The sequence below is a fragment of the Athene cunicularia genome, assembly GCF_003259725.1.
Source record: "Athene cunicularia isolate RWA chromosome 8 unlocalized genomic scaffold, athCun1 chr8_part1, whole genome shotgun sequence".
NCBI classification, from domain to species: Eukaryota; Metazoa; Chordata; class Aves; order Strigiformes; family Strigidae; genus Athene; species Athene cunicularia.
In genome coordinates this window covers 13,392,812-13,415,632 of record NW_020799109.1, presented here as the reverse complement: position 1 = coordinate 13,415,632, position 22,821 = coordinate 13,392,812, and the positions used below count along the sequence as shown (strand labels likewise).

The 22,821-nt window shown below is 36.1% G+C and overlaps 2 protein-coding genes across 21 annotated transcripts in view; one reads left to right on the top strand and one right to left on the bottom strand.

Moving 5' to 3' along the window:
• FUBP1 (far upstream element binding protein 1) overlaps window positions 1-14,858 on the top strand; it is a 42,327-nt gene extending 27,469 nt beyond the window's left edge. For 4 of the 5 annotated variants that reach the window (XR_003398930.1, XR_003398929.1, XR_003398923.1 and 1 more), the window contains one exon: window positions 9,465-10,064. Coding sequence is in view for 1 of the 5 variants with exons in the window: in XM_026853954.1 (XP_026709755.1) it covers window positions 9,465-9,482 (18 nt within the window). In the remaining 4 variants the exon portion in view is untranslated. Of the gene's footprint in view, window positions 1-9,464; window positions 10,065-14,746 lie in introns of those variants that run through there. The other variant, XR_003398924.1, reaches the window with a different exon arrangement.
• Window positions 19-22,821, bottom strand: part of NEXN (nexilin F-actin binding protein) — a 23,008-nt gene continuing 205 nt past the window's right edge. Inside the window, exons 1-14 of one of the 16 annotated variants that reach the window (XM_026853935.1) lie at window positions 22,455-22,734; window positions 16,009-16,090; window positions 14,676-14,867; window positions 14,460-14,541; window positions 14,225-14,373; window positions 12,834-12,875; window positions 11,506-11,700; window positions 11,249-11,419; window positions 8,754-8,939; window positions 4,621-4,821; window positions 3,024-3,245; window positions 1,765-1,950; window positions 958-1,318; window positions 19-852 (exon numbers count right to left, since the gene is read on the bottom strand). In XM_026853935.1, coding sequence (XP_026709736.1) covers window positions 839-852; window positions 958-1,318; window positions 1,765-1,950; window positions 3,024-3,245; window positions 4,621-4,821; window positions 8,754-8,939; window positions 11,249-11,419; window positions 11,506-11,700; window positions 12,834-12,875; window positions 14,225-14,373; window positions 14,460-14,541; window positions 14,676-14,867; window positions 16,009-16,035 — 2,028 coding nt within the window. In that variant the 5' untranslated portion in view covers window positions 16,036-16,090; window positions 22,455-22,734 and the 3' untranslated portion in view covers window positions 19-838. Of the gene's footprint in view, window positions 1,319-1,764; window positions 1,951-3,023; window positions 3,246-4,620; window positions 4,822-8,753; window positions 8,940-11,248; window positions 11,420-11,505; window positions 11,701-12,833; window positions 12,876-14,224; window positions 14,374-14,459; window positions 14,542-14,675; window positions 14,868-16,008; window positions 16,305-21,867; window positions 22,089-22,454; window positions 22,735-22,821 lie in introns of those variants that run through there. The other 15 variants (XM_026853936.1, XM_026853937.1, XM_026853951.1 and 12 more) reach the window with 15 other exon arrangements.

The window sequence follows — 22,821 nt, the reverse complement described above, 5'->3', positions numbered from 1 at the left end:
AGCCTTAAGAAGACAATGTTCAGAGATGCAGCAGTAAATTTATTGCATTAAGAGAGAACAGAGATTGAGAAGTCAGGCACTTTCTGAAAATATTTTTCTTGCTTCCTACCTACTTAGCTGTGATAGGCTCATATTTTGTCACCAAGTGTTCCCGTATCATTTAAGCAGTGAAAAATTTATAAGTTTTACAAGCAAATGTTTGTACTATAAAATACTACTACAAGCCTTGCTGAGGTTGTTTTTACTTCTGGATTATCAACTGCATAGATTGATAAAAGCATAACAGTTTGAAGGCAAGCCCATTTTAAAAGAAAAGAACTAAAGCTCTTTGAAACAAAACAACAAAAGTGAGCAGTTACGTAATCTTTTATTCTTTTAAAATAGTACACTGGGATTTTTGAAAATTGTCAATAAGTATTTCCTTTTGCCAGTTCATTGCCTCTGAGATAAAGTAAAACAGCTTAAATATTCAGTGGTCATGCAAAATATACCAATAGATTTATACTACTACACCAGTTTCCAGATTGTGTATTTAGCTTTATAGGGTTACACAACTGTTGGTCTTCAGATGTGGGAACATTATTATAATTCATTATTATAATTCAGCTTTTTCCTTTAGTTGATCTTTCATACATTGATTCCTTCTTTTTAGCCTTCAATACCAATTTTTGTATTGAGCAAGAAACCTGTACACCCACAATTTGAAGGTTATTCTTATCTGATGCAGGAATGACAAATCAATGCATATCCTTGCTTTCTTTAGTTGGCCCCATCAGAGAAAGAGATGATGCAGTAAGAAAGTTTTGAGGGGAAGAAAGATTCCAGCTAAAGTAGAGCATTAGTAGTCATCAGCTAGAAAATAAAAGGGTTAAGAGAAACAGATAATTAGATTTTTATAATAGGAAAGATGCAAGAAGAATATTTGAGAATTAAGCAAACTAAAATGCTAACTCTTACTTTCAATGGTGAGAATACAGGTGCTAGCAGATGTGCCTCTGTTGTTGACTGCTTTACACATATATTCCCCTTCATCTTCTGGGAAGGTTTCTGGCAAGTAAAGGCAATAGGTTTCTCCTCTTTCAATGTATTGATAGTCCTCAGAGTCCTGCAACATTTCCCCCTCAAACCACCATGTAACTTCAGGTTTTGGTTCTCCAGTAATTTTAACTGTAAATCTCACTGGCTCGCCATCAACAACAGATGTGTTTTTCAGTGACTTCTTAAACCAGGGAGCTCCAGATCGAGCTTGATCCTCCTCATCTTCGCAAGTAGAACCATTAATAATACTTCCCTCTTCTTCTTCTTCCTCTTCCCTTTTCTGTTTTAAAATAAGTCGATTTAGAACATTGAAAGTTGCAATAGTAGTATGACTGCTAGTAATAGGTATTTTCTCAGAAATATGGTTTCTGTAATCAGGGGAAATGCCACACCTGTCCTCACTAGATAACATAATGCACTGAATCTGGATATGAAACAGGCAGTAAAATGGATTTTAATGAGGCCAGAACCTCAGGGTAGAATACAGGCATGAATGCAGATTCCATTTTCAGACTATTCAAAAGGACCTTTCTTTGCATTATTTCTCTCATACTCTTCAAGAATATGTGAAAACACCAAAAGCAATTTTACATTATTGCAGCAATTCGCAGCAGCTGTTAAGTATAATGTTCCTTTTATACCCCTGGCAGTGTTGCCAGCAGTGGTAATCAGATGCTAAATTAAAGGACACTTAGGACTGAAGAAAAGGTACTTTCTAATTTATACCTTCTGTAATGCAGCATCAATTTCCTTTTGTTCAAACTGCATGCGTAGTAGTTTCTGTTCTTCAATTCTCCTCTGCTCCTCTTCTTCCCTGGCTCTTGCCATTTGCTCAAAACGGGCTTTCATGTTTACTTTATGAGTAAATGGAGCCTCGGATTTCTTGGCTGGTCTCACATCTACCTCCTCATCCTTGGGGGGAAAAAAAATTATAGTACTTACTACCTTTTAAATGTGTATGATAATAAAACTAATATTGTAGAGCAGTAATTCTTAACTGAGCAAAGCCACCCAGTCCTGTTTTTCTCAGAAGTTTGTTTAATCTAGGGTTTAAGTCTTGTAACAGTTTATCACAGGGAGAGGGCAAAATACTTGCAGAAGTAATTTCAAAATGTTGTGTAGAAAAATCCTGAAGATTTATTTGCATACAGAAGTTGAGTACTGTCTTGTGTCAATGGTAAAACCTTAGTGACTTGACTTTCATGCAGTGATATTATAGTAGTTTCAACTCCATGCAGGTTGACCTTATGAAAACATAATTGCAGTGTCAGTCATTAAAAGCTCAAAAACAAAGGACAGGCTTTGAGCTGGTACTGAAGTGACTGACTGCTGTGGATAACAACCTTAGAATGAGACTCAGATCAGTCTTATTGACTGGCACTACCACATGATTATGTCATGAAAGCTCACATCAGTGTTTTGGGTCATAAAACACAGTGTTGATTTACTGGTTAGACTGATGGCTTCATTTCTTGTTTTTCCCCTCTGAAAAAATGTGACAGGTTCCAGTCTGAAGCATAGATAAGTAGACATCCTTCTCTGCTCTACCCTGAGAAATTAGTGAAGATAACAAAAAGACTCTATTTTCAAACTGTTTTGTTTGGATTTTTTTTTTCCTTAATTCATACAGTGGAATGAGTTAAGAGTTTGGGAGGAGAAGTAATTCATGTGATACTTAATTCTCACGTGTGAATATTTCAAACCCACAGGCTGGTAGGTTTCATCTTGTTACTATGCTGAATTGAGAACTTTGAACAGAAAAACAGATTTCTGCTTGACCAGATGACTGATAATAAACTGGTGCTGTTTCCTTTAGGGATGCTGAGTTGAGACCTCCTCATGCATCCAAAGGAGGGAACAGGGAAGAAGGGAGAAAATAATTTTGAAAATACAGCAGCCTTTGGTGAAAGCAGCAGCATTGTCCCCTCCTGGATCATTACTGTGCTAGTTGGATATATCATTAACACACACAGAATGCAACCTACCTCTTGAAATTTTTCAGCTTCTCTTTCTCTTATTTCTTCATCCATTGCTCTTCTCTTAGCTCGCTCTTCTTCAATCTTCTTCTGTATTTCTTCTTGAGACAGTTGTCCTATTTTTTCAAACTTGCTTTTTAAGTTCTTTGCCTGAATAGAACCACTTCTTTTTAGCTTTATTAATTCTTCATATTCTTTGCTTAGCTCAAAAGTTTCAGACTCTTCTTCCAGCTGTTCAGAAATTACAGAATGTGTAAGATGGAAAATGCCCTAGTTATTTTTATCACCCCTTCTTCCCACAGATAGGTGTAACTTAATATACTTGAAGGTCTCTTAGCTATTTGAAATTAGCACAGAGACCTTTTCCCTCTATTTTTTTTTTCTTCATTCTCAGGATTACTGCGTTTGTATTGCATCTTAACTAGGTACTGATCTCAAAATATCTTCCTTGAATGTACCCTTATGTTTAAGTATTGCTGTCAGTAAACCACAAACTTAAAAAAAACAGGCACCTAGCAAAACAAAATACTTAACCCTGGATCTGTAATTTACCTCTCTGCTGTATTTGCAATATGATATGAAATAATTTTCTAAAGTAACAGCTACTTTGTTAAACAGAAAATTACTACTTTTTAAAATTCATTAAGAAGCAAATGAGATTCCAGGATGTCATGGCTGGAAAAGAAATGGCAGTTCTGAATCCTGTAGTCAAACCACATCTGAAGCTGTAACTGTTGATACTTTACTCCCTCTTTTTATGACCTCTGACAGCGAAGATGTATGTGCATTTTAGCTGGATGTCCCCGTCTCTCCCTTCCCCAGGATGTGTAATACAAAATTTACTTGATAGGTTAAAAGCTAGAGCCTTTACTACTCACTTCAGCTTTGCTTAACAAAAATAAATATATATAAAAATAATGAAAATAAATTGCACATATATAAACAAATTATGAAAGTAAATAAATGTAATCCTCTAACATTCAAAAGGGAATAATAAAGAATTGCCACCCACGGTCAGATCAAATTGAAGTGTGAAGTTCACAAACATGTTTTAGATGTCTGGTATGCAAAGCAAATTTTGTGTGTGATTTTTAAAATCAGCTGTGACCGTCTTCAAACCCTTGATACACTGATTAGAAATAAGTTGAGGCCACTGTAACTCTTTCCTAATTAGTTAACACAGCATTTCCTTGAGGAGAAGCAAGAATTTTGCGCTCTCCTACTTTGATTCTTGTATTTTCACTTGGGAACTAGGTGTTTCTGTTCTCCCAGTATTATAAATATTACATAATCGTTTTAGTAATACTGTAGAATTTTCAGAAGTGACTAAAATTAAAAATTTGAAATTGTATTTTTACCTTAAGGGTGGCAATGGATAAAAGCATTTTAGTGGTAGATTAGTGATGAAAATGTATCTTGCTAGACACAATCATGTTTTAAAAATATATTTTTATATTTTTCATTCTCACATAATAAAGTATTGATTTAAAATTCCTTTTGAAGGATCTTCAGTTACAGTCTTGAACTTTGAGATTTTAGTAATTAACTGAAATAATCTGTTATTTTTTATTCAGAACACGCTTAGCATATCCTTATATATACAGACCTCTCCCATTTCTTGTCTTAACTGTTGAAACTCTTGTTTTTCCATTTCCAACTTTTGCCTACGTTCTTCTTCTGTGCGTCTCTTTTCTTCTTCCATTTTTTGTCTCAGCAACTCCTCAAAATTTATTTCCAGTTTACCAGGTATGAGGGATTCTTGAGAAACTGTTTTAAACATTTCTGGTGATTCATCATCCAGCACCTGCTGGGAATTCAGAGCATTAATGATACATTCTGAAGGTACCTGTGATGAAATCTCAGCATTGCTCAGACAAAGATAACCAAGTATTTTGCCACATCTGCCACAATATAGTAAGATGCAATATTATGACATGTGGGTATTCTAATTTTTGGGAGGGATTGTGTTTGGTGCATTTGTTTGAATTTTGCTCTTTACTATTGCAATGCTAAACTTTCATAATGAAGATTATGTTAATTAAAATGCAGTCTTTTTTTGCAAGATGATGGAGATGATGTCCTCTAAATGCAGTCTGGGGACCTGAAACAGTTCATTCCTGTTTATTTCACAGAATATCATTAGACAAAGTACTTGTGTTTAACTTCCATTGCTCTTAACACGGAAGTACATATATATATATATATATATATATATATCTCTGTAATTTTTTTTTGAAGCAAATTGAATTATATTCCTGTTATTAAGCAATATTAGTATTCCCAGTAAGGATAACTGAACAGAACTTTCTGCAGGAAACTTTTCTTCTGCACAAATCAGTTATGCTAGGTTATGTTGCCAGTTCATTACTTTGTACAACCCCAAAGCAAGAGCTTCCTCCTCTCCCAGTCCTCAGGCTTCACAGTAGGGTTGGGCTTTGGTCATTCATGAACAGTTTGCTTATTCTGTAGACTAATTCATAGAAGATGGTAGGGCCTAGGAAAGGCAAATTACTTCTAAAAGCAGGGAGTGTAAGAAGAAACATTTTTGTCAGACTGAATTTGCTGAAGCAAAGCATGACTAAAATATGAAACCGTATGATGTGAAAATGGCCACATAGCATGTAACTATGTAAATTTATTAACAGAGGTTGTTCCAGCAGGAATGTTCTGTAGATAAATGTGAGTTGAGCTCAGATACCGATCTAGAACTGTATGGTGATGTGGCTTTTCGTACTATTTAAGTGGGGCATGTTTGAAAAGCCTTGTGGCAAACATGGGAGAGCCCAATGTGCCTTAGACTGTGTAGGCATTCGTGAAGTAGTAATTGCTCAAGTGCTAGAAAGAATTAGAGAATTAAAACTGAGAAAGTGTTTTGACTAACTATATAAAGAAGCAGAAAATAAACATTTAAAAGATTCTTTGGCGCTCCCTTTTCATTCACTTACAAACTAAGACAGCACAAACAGCAGTAACACTGTCTTGACTTACTTTGCCTATATCCTTTTTATTTGTCACTGCTCTTTCAATAGTTTTTTTGGCCCAATCCCACTCAAATACTGCTATTCACTATAGATGCCCTTCAGGTTTTCCCTCTGAGTAAGCTTACAGTTGGACTTCAGCCCCACCATTCCTTCCATTCTTCATTTGTTTTACATAATATGAGCATATTTGTTGAAACTGTATTACGGAGAAGTGGAGTCAAAAAACAAAGCTGTAGACTTATTTCCTGTAATGAAAACAATGCATAACCACATAGTTTTCAGAGGCTAGCCACAGCTGAATTAGCAAAGAAATGTGAAAGTCTCTTGCTTGTGATGCATTAGTTCATATGCTTATCACTTCAAAAAGATACAGAACCTAAGTGAATAGGAGAAGCATTAATTTAAAATTTACCAATGCATGCATGTATAAACTTTAAAAAGCTGTCTATGTGAGCAAAGTAGCAGCTGTCTATTCTGTATTTTTGAATCAGTAAATTATGAAAAGACAGTAAGACAACTTATTCCTGGTTAAAAAACACAGGAAAAAATTGAGCTGAAGTGTGGGATGCACAAAACCCTTGTGGTTAGTTCAGTAAATATTTTAGCCCTATTTTGTGAAGTGAGACCATACTTTTTTTTTCTGCAGAGTGGGACCAGATGGTAGTGAGAAACAGTCCTGTAAAAACTATAGTTTGCAGCACAGTCAATCAGTTTTCAGTGGGCAATGACTGACACAAAGTAGAAAGATTTTTTTTTTTTTTTTTTGTCCATGCTAAGACAGGTTCTTTATGCATTCTCCAATGGAAAGAGACTGTCAGGACTGAAAGATGAATGCTTCAGTCTGAAAGCAATCACATTGATGACGGGAAGCATGGAAGTATAAATGTAGCACAAGTAAATGTGAAATAGGGAGACATTCGTGTTTTCCAGCAACAATATTACTACTTCCGTGTCTGTATAATTTGAAAACTAAATTAAAATTAGTAAACATGAAGAAGGTTCTAAAATAATTACTTAATTTAAATGCTTAAATTATAAATTGAATGTGAGATTTTACTGCTTTTGAAAGATAACTAATGTTCTTAAAATGTTTAAAAGCACATCTACATTGTGTAGCTGTGGAAAGTAGAAGAAGCACAGGCTTACATTTTCTGTTATAATGGAAAATGTGGTGTTCATATTCAGGATGCTAACGAACAGAAAACTTTCAAATATGTATATGCTGCAAATACATTTTCAGTTAGTTCTTTTTAATTACTGAGCGTCTTCACCGTCTGCAGTTACAGTGCAATCATAGACTCTGTACTGCATCTAATGGATTAAACCCTGTTTAATCTGTGAGATTTTTCTTGCCTGGACACTATAGAGTTTAGATTCTTGCTACGTTAAGGCAGAAGAAAGCAATTCTTAAGAAAGCAGGAAAAAGCAGAAGACAGAACCTACTTTCATTGCTTTCCTTTTTGTCTGCTGACTTTTCATAAAAATTGTAATTGCAGAAGTCCAGTAGCACTCTTTTTTTTTTTTTCTTTTTTTTCTACTAGTGGCTTTAGCTTCTGTTTTCTCACTTTGGAGGTATGGACAGACATTACTTTCCATAATTGCTTACCAGTTGCAGTACGCATTTACATTGTAGTTTCTCAGTCTTTCAGTGTAGAGGTCTTTGGCCCAGTTTTCAGGCAGAGGGAGCACTGCTAGCAATATTAGTAGTCATACAAAGTTTTAATTTGTCTCAAAAGCAGTGCTTTGAATGGTGAGGAGAATTTTATTCGGTGTATGCTGTGGATCTCACCAATAAAAGCACAGAGGGGAATGGGAGGACGCTGCTAGTTGAGGGGTTATTCCACGGTTCTGTATAGCATGTCTTGTCCTTCTTTTGAAATGAACAATACTTAGTTTTAGTTGGTATTTGTGTATTTTAATACTGTATTTCCTAACATCTGCCAATAAGTATCTGACATACCCAAAAGCCTGCTGAATCTTGAAGCTAATGGAATGAGCATGAAGATTACAGTGAAAAGCTCCATGCTAGTTATTTTCTGCAAACAATGTTGTTGCCACCCTCTGAAATTGGGCATCTTTCTCTGCTTTCAGGTAGTGTCAGTATGTCAATCCTAGGTCCCTGAAAATTTATCTTCAGTATAATCTTCACTCAAATTTTGGAAGTCATTGCATATCACAGAAATCTGTATTTCTCTAAGGAGGTTCTGTATTACAAATTTTTCTAATGGTAAATGTCACAAGTTACTTTTCTGTTTTTCTGAACAATCAATGAAACACAATGAAAACATCAATTAGCAGAGTTTGGCTTCCTTAATTTTCCTTCTTAAAGGGCCACAGATGACTAAAATTTGTACTTGCAGTGAGCACTTACTTTTCTGTTATGCCATTAATGCTGTTTTAGCTAGTAAGAGCTGAGTGGTGGACACCCTGTAAAGGTAGGAAGATAAAGTTGGAGGAGTAAAAGGAATTGGCGAAATTTTTTTGCTTTCCAGGTTTGTTGTATCTAGCCTATTAATACCCATTGGACACAATATCTGGTTTTTACTAGACTATTTGAAATCCTTTCTAGGCTTGCTGTGAGGAGGGATTGTTCTGTGATGATTTTTGGTAAATGAACTTGATTAGTTTACTACCTTCTAGTAAGTAGTGAGGTGAACTAATTAACAAAGGACTTGAAGCATGCATTCCCAGAGCTGCTTTCCTGTTCATTTGAGACTTAGGTAAAAATACAATTATATACTAAACAAAAATGACATACCATGTTCTTCCTTGCTTCAGCAAACGCTCTTTTTTCCTCTTCTATGCGTCGTCTTGCATCTTCTTCTGCTTTCTTCTTTTCCTCTTCTCTCCTGTGTCTTTCTATTTCCTCAAAACTGAGTCTGAGTTTACCAGGACGGAATTCTTTAACAGAATTTTCAGATTCTTCGTCGCCACCTTCATTTATCTTCAGAGAATAGGGAGAGGAAAAAATAGAAAGTACTTACCCAAACATAAAAATATTATTTATGATAAATAAACAAAAACTCCATTAATTTCTTTCTGATCTTTTATTCGTGTTCTTTTCTCCTGGGGAAAAAAAAAACCCAAGAGTTTTGTTCCCTTAAGAAACATTTTAGTCTTGGCTTTAGCCAGGGGAGGGAGAAAAGAAACAAATTTCAGTATCCTATATATAGCTTCTGTAATTTTTAAAAACCCGTTAAGTGTAATTTAAAGAACAATGTGTTATCAGGGAACGGCTGAACATATTTTATGGTCTCAGGTTGGATCATTTACTGTAAATCGCTCCCTATTCACTTTCTTTACATCACTTTCATAGACCTTTATACCATCAAGTCTTTTTGTTTGCATATAAATTGTTTTCACCAATGCACACACCAGTTAAAAATGCTGTAGAGTTTTATAGCAAAACTAAATCAATTAACATTTTGCTATTATTCCAGACTGAGATTCTTGTCTCTTTTCTTTGTAGACATTTAATCATCACTGAAGAATGGGAATTGAGATACTCTGATCTATTCAGTATTGCTTGTCTCTAGTGAACACTTACCTGATAAGAGAAGCCTGTGGTTTGCAAACTGCAATCAAGAACAAAAGAATGAACCATCCTCAGAAGACATCTCAGAGTGCTTTATTTGTTAATGGAGGAACTGGACTAAGAACTGTCAGAGTATTGCTAATCCAGATTTCTGTATACTGCAAGCAGCCCTGGGACTGGTATGTGGAGTAGCCAGTTAAGGGAATTACAGAAATCTTTTTTTGGAATTTACAGGGAAAAAAGAATTAAAGGAAAATGACTGTTGAAGTCTTCCTTTAAGAAAACTTTTGACTTTCAATTTTGACAACCACTGATATCAGATAAAACTGCATGTTAGAAAATTTCTTTTGAGGTAGAGAATTTGTAAACTATATTACTTGGTTACTAAATGCATATACATAAGGGTGGGAGACGTGAACAAAACTTCAGTTAGAATGACTGGTAACTCCATGAAGTTCTCTCTCCTTCATTTTCTTCCCTTTTCTCCTTCACTGGTATTCCCTGCCCAACCCCAAATAAAAAGAAAAAAGTGCATTACTGATATAATGTCAAGGTGATTGGTGTAGAAAGGTTAAGTGATTTGTTGAAGGTGGGGGTGGAGAAGTAAACCACAATTTGGGCGTCTGCCTAAACCTGGAACCTTCTCACTTTGGAACAGTTGGGAATTTCAGTGTTTCAGCTTTCTGGAGGTTCTGTGGTAGGGTTTTTTTTCCTAGAGAATATAAACTTCTTGCATGTTTTTGAAATATAGGCTATATAGTGATCCTGATCTGTTTGTCCAAGAATGTTCATTCATAATTATACTCTAAGTTAGTAAATTCCTAGAAATAATATTTTCAAAGATTTCATGGAAGATTAAAAACTCATTTCTCATTAATCTTCTTTGTCTGTGAATTAACAGTCATAATGATCATGATTGTACAGGGGAAAGATACTTAAATGCAGAACTTTAAAAATGCTTTTGGAAATGGAGTATGGTAAAGTGAAGAAATATAGAAGTAAGCTATCTGGTATGTCTATGTTAATACTAAGTGTATGATTCCTTTAGTATGATCAAAGAACAAACTATAGTGAGGTCTGCTTATAGTTGATCTAAAATAAGTCTGGCTTATGATAAAGAACACATGGAGGCAGTTTTGCAAGTAATATAAAAAAGGAACGGTGAGCTACATTTCTGAAAATTTGGGGCTTAATCTAGTAATTTCTAGTATATTGTTTATGTCAATACATACAAGAGAGATGACCTGTCTTTTTTCATAAGACAAAAGTTGTAACTGATGCATTTATCATATTTATAAATAAATATGAGAATAAGAAATAGCATTCTGTTACTACAGAATGTTTTCATCAAAAACTGGTAACTGAAACATCTTGAAGCACTGTTTAAGAACAAACCAGACAACTACTTATCTTATTGAGGACTTATGGCTTTAAGGTACTACAGAGTGTAGATCTAAAACCTGTTAAGATTGCTGATAAATTTAAAACACACAAATTTCCTGGTTTTACTAAAAGAATGTCTAAAACATTATGCCACGGTGGTTACTGAGTTAGACCTAAGGTTAAAAATACATCTTTCAAAAATTAATTTTCAGACACTTAACAGCTTGAAATATAGTTAAAGGAATAAGAGAAAAGAAGGATCAGATACAGGAAAGAATGTAAAATCACATCCTATGTGAAAATTCTGTAATGACGTGAACAAAACATATATCTACCATTTGCTGTCTAGCTTCTTCAAAGGCACGTCTCTCCTCTTCTAAACGCTGTCTTGCTTCCTCCTCTGTTTGCCGCCTTTGATTTTCCTGTCTTTGTCTTTCAAGTTCTTCAAATGTTACTTTCAGCTTACCCGGAGACAGTGGCTCTTGTTCATTGTCTTCATTTTCACCCTGTGTCAGAAAAATGAAATAGTCATATCTTAAATAATAGATATTTATTTCTTAGGTTGTTTGTTTTTTTAAGATGAGTGGTTTACCATGACAAACGAAAGGCACTTGGTTTCCTTAAGGGATTGGTTTTGTTCCTCATATTTTAGCTTCAGTTTTTCATCATGTCTCTCTCGTTGTTCTGCTCTCTCTCTTTCTGTGTTCTCAAAGTTTATTTTCATCTTCCCAGGTGTTTTGGTGGGTTTTACGGGCACTACTGTAACTAGCAGTGAATCATCCCCTTCCTGTCCAAAAAGATAATTATATTTTCATAATGCTTGACTTCTAAATAGAGTAATTTCTTAATGAAACTGCTGTTTTCACCTGCGTGCACAAAAGCTTCCAAAAGAATTACTTGCATTGAATATTAACCACAAGAATAAACCCATCTGCCTGTGACAGTCACTAGTTTTCTCATATCTGAAGAGCATCAAGACTGAATTATATTTTAAACATAACTACTGATAAACTCCTTAATTTCTTTACGTATTTTCATTAACTGTTAGTTATAAATATTCATGGTTTGGAAAAAAACAGGTGAAATTTTGAATACATAGCAGTTGTAGCCACACTGCTTCCACTCTTGTATTTACTACATAAAGGATATACTGCAGTTGGAATAAGCTAGTAGTTCTAGAGAGCAATATTTCATTTGTCAGGCAGAGTATTTTTTTTGAAGAATGTTGATGCTTCAAAGCTATTTTCACAACTTACTTGCCAAAATACATTTTACCCGTTGGTTTTTTTTTTTCCCCCAAAATACCATGATTAACAGGGATACTGTCAAATAACTTTAAAACTAATGGGTTTTGGGTGGAGTGTTTTTTTCTTCTTTCCAAAACTGTAGTAGGAATGTGATTTTCTTGTGTTAGTGAAAGACAATAGGACCTTTGGACCTAGTTCTTTGAAATTAAACATTTATTTGCAATATTTCAAATCCAAACCGATACTGTAAATTAGTCAATTAAAAAAAAAAGTGCCAAGTGAAGTGTTTGAACATCTGTATATTGACAGAATCCCCTTTTAATTTCAAGTTTAAGGCAAAGAGCTTTTAAGATTATACTTTCCAAAGCCAGAGGACTTACGGTATCATTACCACTATTCCTCAAATCATTCTGGTGGCTTTGAGTATATATATTTTAGATGTTTTTAAATAACCACAAAGTATTCACAGTGCAGACTCTTATTTCAAACTTAAATAAACTGACCTAAAGTACAGACATATAGTTCCATATACTTTAAAAATCTGTTAGCTCCTTGGTTGAATTTTAATTAACTATTTGTGTGCCATTTTCTAAGTCTTCCCAGCCCAAATTACAATTATAAAACAAAGTGAATAAAAATGTAAGTGAGCATTTCTTTAAAAAAATCTGATTACCTCAGCTGCTGATTCAGTTCCCGTATTGTTAAAGTCATCAATCTATTAAATGAGAATTTCATATGATTACATTACTTCGGCTCTTTGCCTTAGATTTGCAAACACAGAACTGGAAATTCTTTTTGTATCAGTGATACACATGTAGCACTTAAATTCACAGAGGTGGTAATGATTGAACCTTTGTTGGAATACTTCAGATAGGTTAGCTTGTTGAGGAAGAGGGAACATGACATAAAACATCATACAGAAAGTACACTAAAGCATTCTTGACACTTCAGTGATGAACTGAGAAGAGTACTTTAGATGTCCATTCTTCATTTAAGCATTCCAGAATTGTGTAAAAAGAAAAAAAAAAAAAGCTAAAGCAAGCTCATTGATTATTATCCAATTCAAGTGACATTGTCTTTCCCTGAACTCCTTCAAAAAGCCTATTGCTGTACTTGCTTCATATGGTGTGTTTACATGTTACTGTCTAAAACTAACATACTTTCTAAAATTCTACATCGTATGTACTTCTGCCTTTCAGAGTAGATTAAACATATGCTAGATATATTTCCAGTTAAAACTACAGTTTTAACAGCATTAAAAGTCTTAGTAGAAAATACCATCCAAGTCCTTGTTGAAAACTGACTCTTCCTATAGCACTGTTTTTCCTTTCTTACAACAAAAACAAACCTAAATTAAGGTTATATAAAAATTCTAGTCCTAGTTCTAGTCCATCATTTAGACATTCACTCTCACTGAAATATTTGCAGCACTGAAGAAAACTTACAAAAGGAATTAAATAAGATATGCCAATGCAAAATCCTGCAGAAGATAATATTTGCTTTATTGGCATGAACAGAAGCTAGAATCCGTTCATATATATATATATATATATATATATATATATATATATATATATATGCATGCAGTAAAAATTTGCAAAGTGGCAAAGGAATAAAACATGACCTGGATCTTCATGATTAATGGTTTTTACTGCATTAGTATCTTTTATTTTTGCCTGCCAGTGGCATTTTCTTATTTCTCCTTGCTTGCCTTAGTTCATCTGTCACTGAACTGTATTCACTAACATATAAGTAAAAATTGTCTGAAGGGTCGATAAAATGTAAGAAACATTTTCAAATTAGTAAATTCTATAAACTCTTGTATGCATATGACACCAAAATTTCTGCCTGACTCACATTCCTACCTGGTTTCATCTGTAACTCAAAGTTTAGTGCTTAAAAAAACTGGTACTGTAAAGAAATGAAGATTCTCTGAACATTATTCCCCACTTGTAAATCAATACTTCCAGAAATCTTACAATCAAATCTTTCTGATCAATACAAAACTTTTTTGTGTCGATTGTTTACAATTACACCCTGACTACTGTGATCAGATGAACATACCTCCTGTGCTTTTTTTGCTAATTCTCTTTGAATTTTTCTTTTCTCAATCATATCTTGTTCAATTCTGCGCTTTCTTTCTTCTTCCATTCTTTTTCTTTCTTCTTCTTGCCTTTGCTTCTCCATTTCTGCAAACTTGCCTTTAACAGTTCCTGTGAATATGAAATACGCAGTTCAGTAATTACATCTAATACTTACCCAGTGAATTATGTGGCCTTTAAAGTCGGGCCTCTCTTACCTATTAGTTTTGGAACATAACCTTTTTCTATTTTAGATGATTTTGTGTCATCATCTTCATCAGATCCAAGCAGTTCTTTCATCTAGTTGATGAAACACAAAGTAAACTGGTTTTATATCTTAAATAAAATTCTAATATTATTGTCTTAATGTGAAAAGATTTTCACATATTAAATTGAATATTAAAATAATACAAATTATTTGCAAAGAAAATAACCTCCTGCTTTCTCCTGTTCCATTCTCTCTCTCTAACGTATTGTTCTTTTCTTCTTTGCTTTTCATCTCTAGATCTCCTTTGATTCCTTTCTTCCCTTGCTTTCTGCATAGCTTCAAATTTATCCTTTACATCACCCTTGTGAAGTTTGGGCACATAGGATTTTTGGATGGGTTTAGATGAAGAAAGCAGAATCTTGGTGAAGACAGAGAAGAAATGAAGATAAGAAAAATAAGGTTGAAACAGATGGACAGAAATATTCTGATTGGATTAGAAAGAATGTAAGAACATAAAGCAGAAATGCATTTGGGATTATGAACTTTGTGCCACTAGCCATCATCGATTAAGCATCATTGTATTTGTTCACAATACTAAAATATCAAAAACATTTGGCATTGTATTACATTTAGACTATAAGTGATTGTAAGGAATAGCTACATACCTAAGTATATGAACGTACATTTTCAATAACTGGCTTTACAAATGAGATATAGATTTGTATTGTTGCTTTCAATCATAAGCAGTCACCAAAGAGCCTCTCTACCCCTAACATTTAAAATAGATATAAAGACATAGACATATATTACAGTATGTATTTCTTTTGCAACACTTCAACAGCCTTATATGGTTTTAAAACAAATAGTATTATTTGTTCACTTCAAACTTCCAATTCATTATATACTTATGTTTTAATATTTAGAGAAGCTCGGAAGTCCGGTGATTGCATGATATGAAGTGCCAAGTTCATTGGACTTACAGGACTCTGATACAGCTGACAGACACTTCTTTGCCAATGCTTACTGTGTGAGTGTCCAAACAGCAAGAGAAGTTCCCACTTATCAGAACTACTGTGAAGCTTTCTCTCATTTTACTGTAAAGACTACAGGAATGCTCTTAATACAGTAATACTGAAAAAAATTACTAAAAACATTCCATGTTTCATATTTTCCACCTAAGCCAACAGTTTTTGTTCCTGTTGCTCACTGAGTCTATGTAGAACTATTTGAAGTAGCCTAATATTTACATTTTAGAATTAGATGTGAATGCTGCCCTGATTTCCCCCTCCCCCGTATTTAAAGTTTCTTTGTATCTTGTTACCTTTATTCTACCCTCCTCTTTCATCTTTTTTTAATAACAGTAAGAACATATTTCACAGATTCCATCAAACCAGATAGTTTCCTTAAGCTACTTTCAAGTGCCCTTCCATTGTCTTAAAGTAACAGCAATACCAGCAGAATTTTTTGTTTGTCTTTTACAATGGTTTGTAATTACTCTTTTTGCAAGCATCAGTTGTAAATGACTACATTACTTCGATTACTTTAAAATTGTTACATACCTCAGTTTTCTGTGCAATGTCATTCATGGCTACTGTATTGTGCTCTGCACCTGGTATGTTTAAGATTGCTTTCAGTTTCTACCTGAAAGAAACAGTTGTAGTTATAATCCTTTCTTTTCCTTTTAAATGATGCTTTAACCATCTTCCTGTAAATAAGTTTGCATAGGCTGAAATCGATGTATCACAATTTCATTTGGTCCTTTGAGGCTTTTGAAGACATCAACAGGTTCTAAGTATGCAACACTAATTAAAAGAACAAGCTTATGATTCACTATTCATGCTCGTAACTCCTCTATATAGTCCTTGATATTGGTTTTTAATTTCCATTTTAAAAAAAATGAAAAAACAAAAAACAACAAAAACCCAAAACACAAAACCTTGGAGCCAAGCTCTGGCTGCCCTGGCTGGTGTGTTGCGAAACTGTTTTTCTCAATACTCATGCTAGCAGAAAGGAATGTGCTCTGCACCTCCACCGCTCGGTTTCAGCCTTCGGTATGAGCCAGCGAGCTCTGGCTGCGTGAGGTTTGTGGAGTGCTCAGGCCAGAACCCCACAGGCTCCTGGAGCTGCTGCTGGCGGGGGAAAGGGCCTGGTGGCTGGGGGAACCCACCTGCGCGTCAGGGGCGCAGCTGGATCTGTCCAGGTGAAGGCACTTGCCTGAGTCTCAGCCGGGCGGGCACCTCTCTTGGCTCTTCATCCAATATGGGAATACAAAATAATGCTTTCCTTTCTCCTAGGACTATTCTAGGAAAAACGTTCTAAAAACTATGAAATGAGTTAGATAAGCCACATACATACCTTAAGAGAAAGTTATTTATATCCTTAAATTGTGGGCTGGAAATCGTACTGCATTTTTTAAGAGAAAAGCATTACAAATTTTAAATTATACTAGATTTATTAGGAACCTAACTTAAGGCACTTAAAGTTCAGGGCAAGCCTTTTTCCTTTTTCTTTTTTTTCTTTCTTTTTCCTTTTTTTTTTTTTTTTAATCATTGGGTCAATCAGAGGTTGTGGGAGAAAGGAAATCATGACATGACTCCAGCACCACTGCTGTCTGTACTGTACCAATGCCCTGAGTCCTGGCAAACCTAAAAGCTCAGTGTGCTGAACGGTGCAAACAAACTGACTTAAAGGCTCAAAGTAAAAAGGCTGGAAAAGTAGCCTACTGCTGGAAGGGACTTCTCATTTGTGGTTTAGAGGAACCGAAGTCAGGGCATTTCATGATTCAGAAAGTTAAGTTCTTACTGGTCTTAGCCTTTGAGTTCTCTAATTCTTAATTATAAACATAATAAACATGGGAATTTTTATGTCATGCTAAAAATAAAGAACATTAAGTGTTATTTTCATACAAGCTTTTCAAAAATACACAAACGTCATCAATACTGGTGCTGCTGAAGCTATACAGATAGAGTGAGATTCTTAGATGTCTTGGGATGTTTTTCCCAATGAAAGCAGTCACAACATATGAAACAAGACCATTTAGCTACCAATCCCTGCCCAGATTTACAAATGCCAAACTCTTCAGCTTCAACAGAGATGTTCTGGAGAACATTTAGATGTTCCTTTTCAACAAATGAGTATGGAAAGTCATTCCCCTCCAAATCAAAGTTGACAAATACCTCATTTGCAGACTGACAGAAATCTAAAGCATTTCAGTTTGTCACTTGTGAACACATGAACATAAAATTACTAAGTGCTAGTTCCTATTTAGACTGTTTCAGATTAGCAGTAGCATGTTAAAATTCTGTTGTGTCTAGAAAGGCAGATAATTTCACCCGCATTCTCATGGTGTCAAGGTCCCTATATACTTTAATATGCATGTGTATATTCTGCAGCTGGGTTTGCACTTGGTAAGCTTCAGCTTCATGCACTTAAGTGAAATCTACTTTGTGATCAGTATAACCTTAAAACTAGTTAAAATCTTCTGATTTCCTCATTTTTCTAAGGAGCTCCTAGACAAGTTCTTCTCTGTTCTCTTCCTTTGCTACTCTGTTTTTTTAATTTCTTCTTCCCTACTTGTGGCTGATAGCCTTTAGCCTTGTACTTCAAATACAGAAGCTGAATAAAGGGTCTACTGCGTGAACCCATCAGAAGACAAAGGAGTGTCATACACTGGTACAATTCATGCACTGAAGTAGCCTGGAATGTAGAGACCTTCTAGCCTTCATACAGGGCTAGTATGTATGTAAGGCCCAAAAGTTAAGTAAGGGAAGTAAGGCCCACAGATAGCCTTTCACAAGGAATTCCACTTCACCTAAACGCCTCAAGTGAAGGCTACTACTAACCTTCACTACACCAACATACCCTCATCTAGATGGCTTCATCTCAAAGTCCTTTGACTATTCTAAAGCCTGATTTTCTTATGTGCAATTAATTGTAGGAAGATTATGTTTACAAGTCTGAGAACACACTTCAGCTTTTGAGCTTTTAGATCAACTTTGTCTTGAACCTTTCTGATAGTTCCAATTACCTGAACCCCCTGACAGTGTCACTAAGATTGCTGACAGCAGTGAGACCTACCTTCAAATAACAAATCTGAAATTTTCTTTAAAAGTGAAAATGTTGGAAGAAATTTCCTTTGCAAATTCCTGCTGTCTGAACTTCTAAAAATGTGCCAGTCCAACAGGTTGTGGGCCTTCAAGATGGGAGATAAGTTTCTGCCATTTGGAATACTGCCATATCTGCTATTACTTTAGGCTACCTTTCAGTTCTTTGGCATCACTAACTCTTAATATGCTTGAAGGTTAGCCAGCTGGCTCTAAGACATTTTGCATCTGTAAGTCATCCTACCTCCACCTTTGATGCTAAAAGATATGGATATAAAGCAGTAGGGCATTACTAAACATGATACCACCCATGTTTGCACTTTCATCCTTCCCCATGGCAGTTAAACCTCGAGCAGGAACAACAGCAGGACCCTGCCTCAGGCACCCCTCAAGGCAGATGAGTAATTTCCAATAAAGACAATCCAGAATCTTTAAGAAAAAAACCAAAAAGCACTCCTTGAGTTTTGGCTTCAGTCTGTGAGGCGGTGGCCACTGCTTCAGAACAACAACAGATTGAAACTCCTTTGTACCTGCCTTATCATTAGGAGAGGATACACACAATGTATCGTTGGTGAGAAAACAGAAGCAGGTAAGCCAAAGAAGTCCTGACACCTACAAATCACAGAAGAGCAGTGCCTTCATCATCTGTCAAGAGCTTTGCGCAAAGTATGCAGTGATAAATATCCCAACCCAAGAAACTTTGACCTACTAACTGTCTTTTTAGGGAATGAACTAGTTATATTTTTAAGTTGTGTGTATATATATATATTCTTGTTTTGTATTGGATGAACGCTGTGGGAAAATTCATCCTACAAGTAATGTTTATTCTTTGAGGCAACAAGAGTCTACCTGGTATAGGTACTTACCTCAGAAGAGATTTGTTCTATTATGAAGCTGACCAATCATAATATTCAGTGTCATCTTTTATTTCCTGAGATCAACTTATCTCATGAAAAGCTGTAAGAGCTCCTCATTGAAGCTTCCCATTCAGAAAAATACCAGATTATAATGTCAAACACAGCCATGATCAAAAAATGAATTCATCATGTTACCAGGCTTTTCTTTGCCTATCCAGTCTCATCACTTTAGCATTCACTTGACACTTTTTTTTTCTCTCCACATTTTTACATTCTTATGATTAAAAGAAGTATCTCAGAAAATGTTAGTCTGGTATTACAATGTTTATACAGAAAGTAATGGACCGCAGTTCCACATTCAAAGGAGGTCTACCTTGAAATTTTTCCTAGAAGTGAAATTTAACCTCCATGCTTTGATTAGTATTCCTACCTCTGGAACTGAATGGAAGAGAAAATGCCGTTGCTAGAATAAATTGACTGGCTGTAATGCTGAGAGTGATCTCAAAGAAGTTTTGAGTGAAAATGTAATACAAAACCAATAATGTGTAGGCAACTAGGCAATAGATTAGAAACATGCTATAGAAAAACCAGAACTGTTTTCAAGCATCTTGTTTGCTGTAAATGGGTAAGCTATCACCTCTGATATGTTTTGATTTGTTATGCTCATAGCACTTTTTCAACTTTTCACACAGATTTCCTAAAACCTTACTTTAGGCAAAATAATCAAAGTGAACAAAGAAAACCATTAAGGGGACACAGAAGTTTTGATGGCTCACAAATCCCCAAATCCATCTCCTTAAATTCAGTTAATTTCAATTTCTGGAAGGAGGTCAGAGTTCTCAATTGATCAAAAAGTGTTGTCCAGCTTTAACCAGATAAAAACCCTCCCATAAATAATATCATTCCCCTTCATTTGATAACATAGAAGTTCTTGATTTTCAGTGGATGATTAACATCCTCACATGAGACACAGGAAAACACCAGCACGTTCCTGAACTAAATACTACTCCTTACAGTAGGAGTACAAAGCCAGGACTTTAAAAAAAGTCTAGTTCCTCTGTGATTCCTCCTTTCGGGGGGCCCCCCTGCTGTCCTACGGCTACTGTGAGTTATAAATAAGCCCTTCACGGCACAGTCTAAGTTACGTTTACCATCTGTCTCTTCTTCGTGATCTACTTGCAGGGAAGACTCCATTATATAAGAAAACCATATTGTGAGAGTTGGAAACTCACTACTTGCAGCCAAAGCACTCAGAAGAGGAAAACACAGTCCACAGTGTTAAAATACTTAATGAAATACTAAATAGAACTGGAAAGAGGAGGAGAAAGAGGGCAATGTTCAGCATTTATGTCCTTACTGTAATTCGTCTGGAATGACACTGACAGTTGTTGTACTAAATTACAGATACTAAAGCAGCTACTAAAATTATCGTGCATAGGGGAAGATTCTGAACTGGCATAAACCATGAGCTCCACTGAAGCCAACAAGCTATGACAATTAACACCAGCAGTCTAAACTTCACATTTTGTAAAATACAAAACTACTCCCACTTGCTTGTATTTCCTTCATTAAGTCTTCATAATGAAAGACTAGAATGCTTACCAACAACTGACCCAGATAATTCAATTTTATACACAGTCTTTTCCTCAGTCTTTGAGTTTATTGCACTTCATCATCTATTGAGAGTCTCATATTAGGGTAGAATAGTCCTTGCAGATACGATGTTATTCATAAAAATGTATTTATTATAAAGGATTTTGTCTATGTCTGTTTATATAACCATAAATGCTCTTAATGTGACCATGCCATGGAGTCCAACTGCTGTGTTAAAAAAATAAAATCACCCTTCTCTTTAGAAAAGATCTGTCTGTTAATTCCTTGCTCTCTTCAGGTACTATTATGGGGTACATAGGCTTGAGAGCAAACGTAGTGGGGGCTGAGAGGCTGCTCTGCTATGGGGGAAGCCCTGCTGAGATCTTCTGGCCCATGATTTCATGTTCCAAGATATCTGCTGATCCTAATTAGGAGTGGCAGTAAATTGTGAACCGAGGTTCGCAAGGGAATAATCAGCATATTTTGCACAATGCCATAGGTCTTCCAATTCCCACTGTGTCACAGCAGAAGAGAAACAGTATTGCTTGAGCTCAACTCCGGTTGACTTCACTGACAAGACTTTAGAGAGCAAGGTACTGAAATGTGCGACAAAATACTGGACATGAAGCACTACTGCAGTTTGCTTCTTCCCTCTCCGATGACAGGACAGAGCCTATCTGCCTCTCCTCTGAAATCCTCACGGTCAACTCAGGCTGACCACAGTGGTGGTCACTGTGCCTGTGCTATGCCTCTGCCCCAGAGGAGAGGTCTCCTGCCTTCGAGGAGAAAAGCTGCTGCTTCCACTTGACCAGAGCTGCTTTGCTGGTAGTACTGGTGCCAGTAAAAACCAGATAGCGTGTAATACCTGCATGTGAACGGGTGCAGCTGCCTTCAGCACACAGCAAAGGGTTGCTCCTATTGCTGCCCGAACTGCTCTTCCCCGTCGTAAACCTCCACCTCCGTTGTCCCACAGCGAGCTTCCCCAGGGCTCACATGGCACTGCTCCTTGTTAAAGGAGTTTCAAAGCTGAATGTCCAAGTATGGTAAATGACAGATTGTCTGACTTCTTTCACTGAGGAAACTACTAATTTAAAATATTCTGGAGGCAGTTAGAGAAGGTATTTCTTAGACATGTCTTAAACCATCTACCCAGTTCTTGTATTTCACCAGACTGTGCCTTCTACGTATACTAGACATACCCTCACACTTCTGTATGTTCCTTAATACACTTGGCCCTCTTATAAGGCTAATTATTATTTTACAATTTCATTTCGTTGGAGCTCTTCATTTTTCGAGGAGCTCTAGGGTCTCTTAAGACCTGAGGTCTAAGATTGAGTACTCTGTCTTCTAGCATACAGCTACTTGCTGATTAATTTTCAGAATACTACTAGGTTTCATTAAACGTGCTTTTTTTCGCAGACGCTCATTGCGCTAGCAGAAGCTCTTATTTACCTAAAGCAAACTTGATAGCAAATCACTCGTAAGCTGTCATGGAAGCCCAATATTTTCCTCCGAGCCAGGGCCGTCAGTCATCGCTTCAGGCTGAAGCAGAACCTACAAACGCACACACACACAGTACGCCCTCGCTGCTGGGGACCGCACCAGCAAAGCCGAACTCCTCTACGTAGAGACATGTGGTTTATGAAGAGGAGCGATTTTCAAACAACTTTTATTAAACGCCCACCCCTGAGAGGAGGCAGCCTTCCAAGGGAGCCCGCCCGGCACAGGCTGCCCGACGGCGGCTCCGGCTCCCCGGCGGGATTCCCCGGCGGGCACAAGCTCTCCCTCCCTGCCGCGATCGCACTGAAAACTCGGCTAC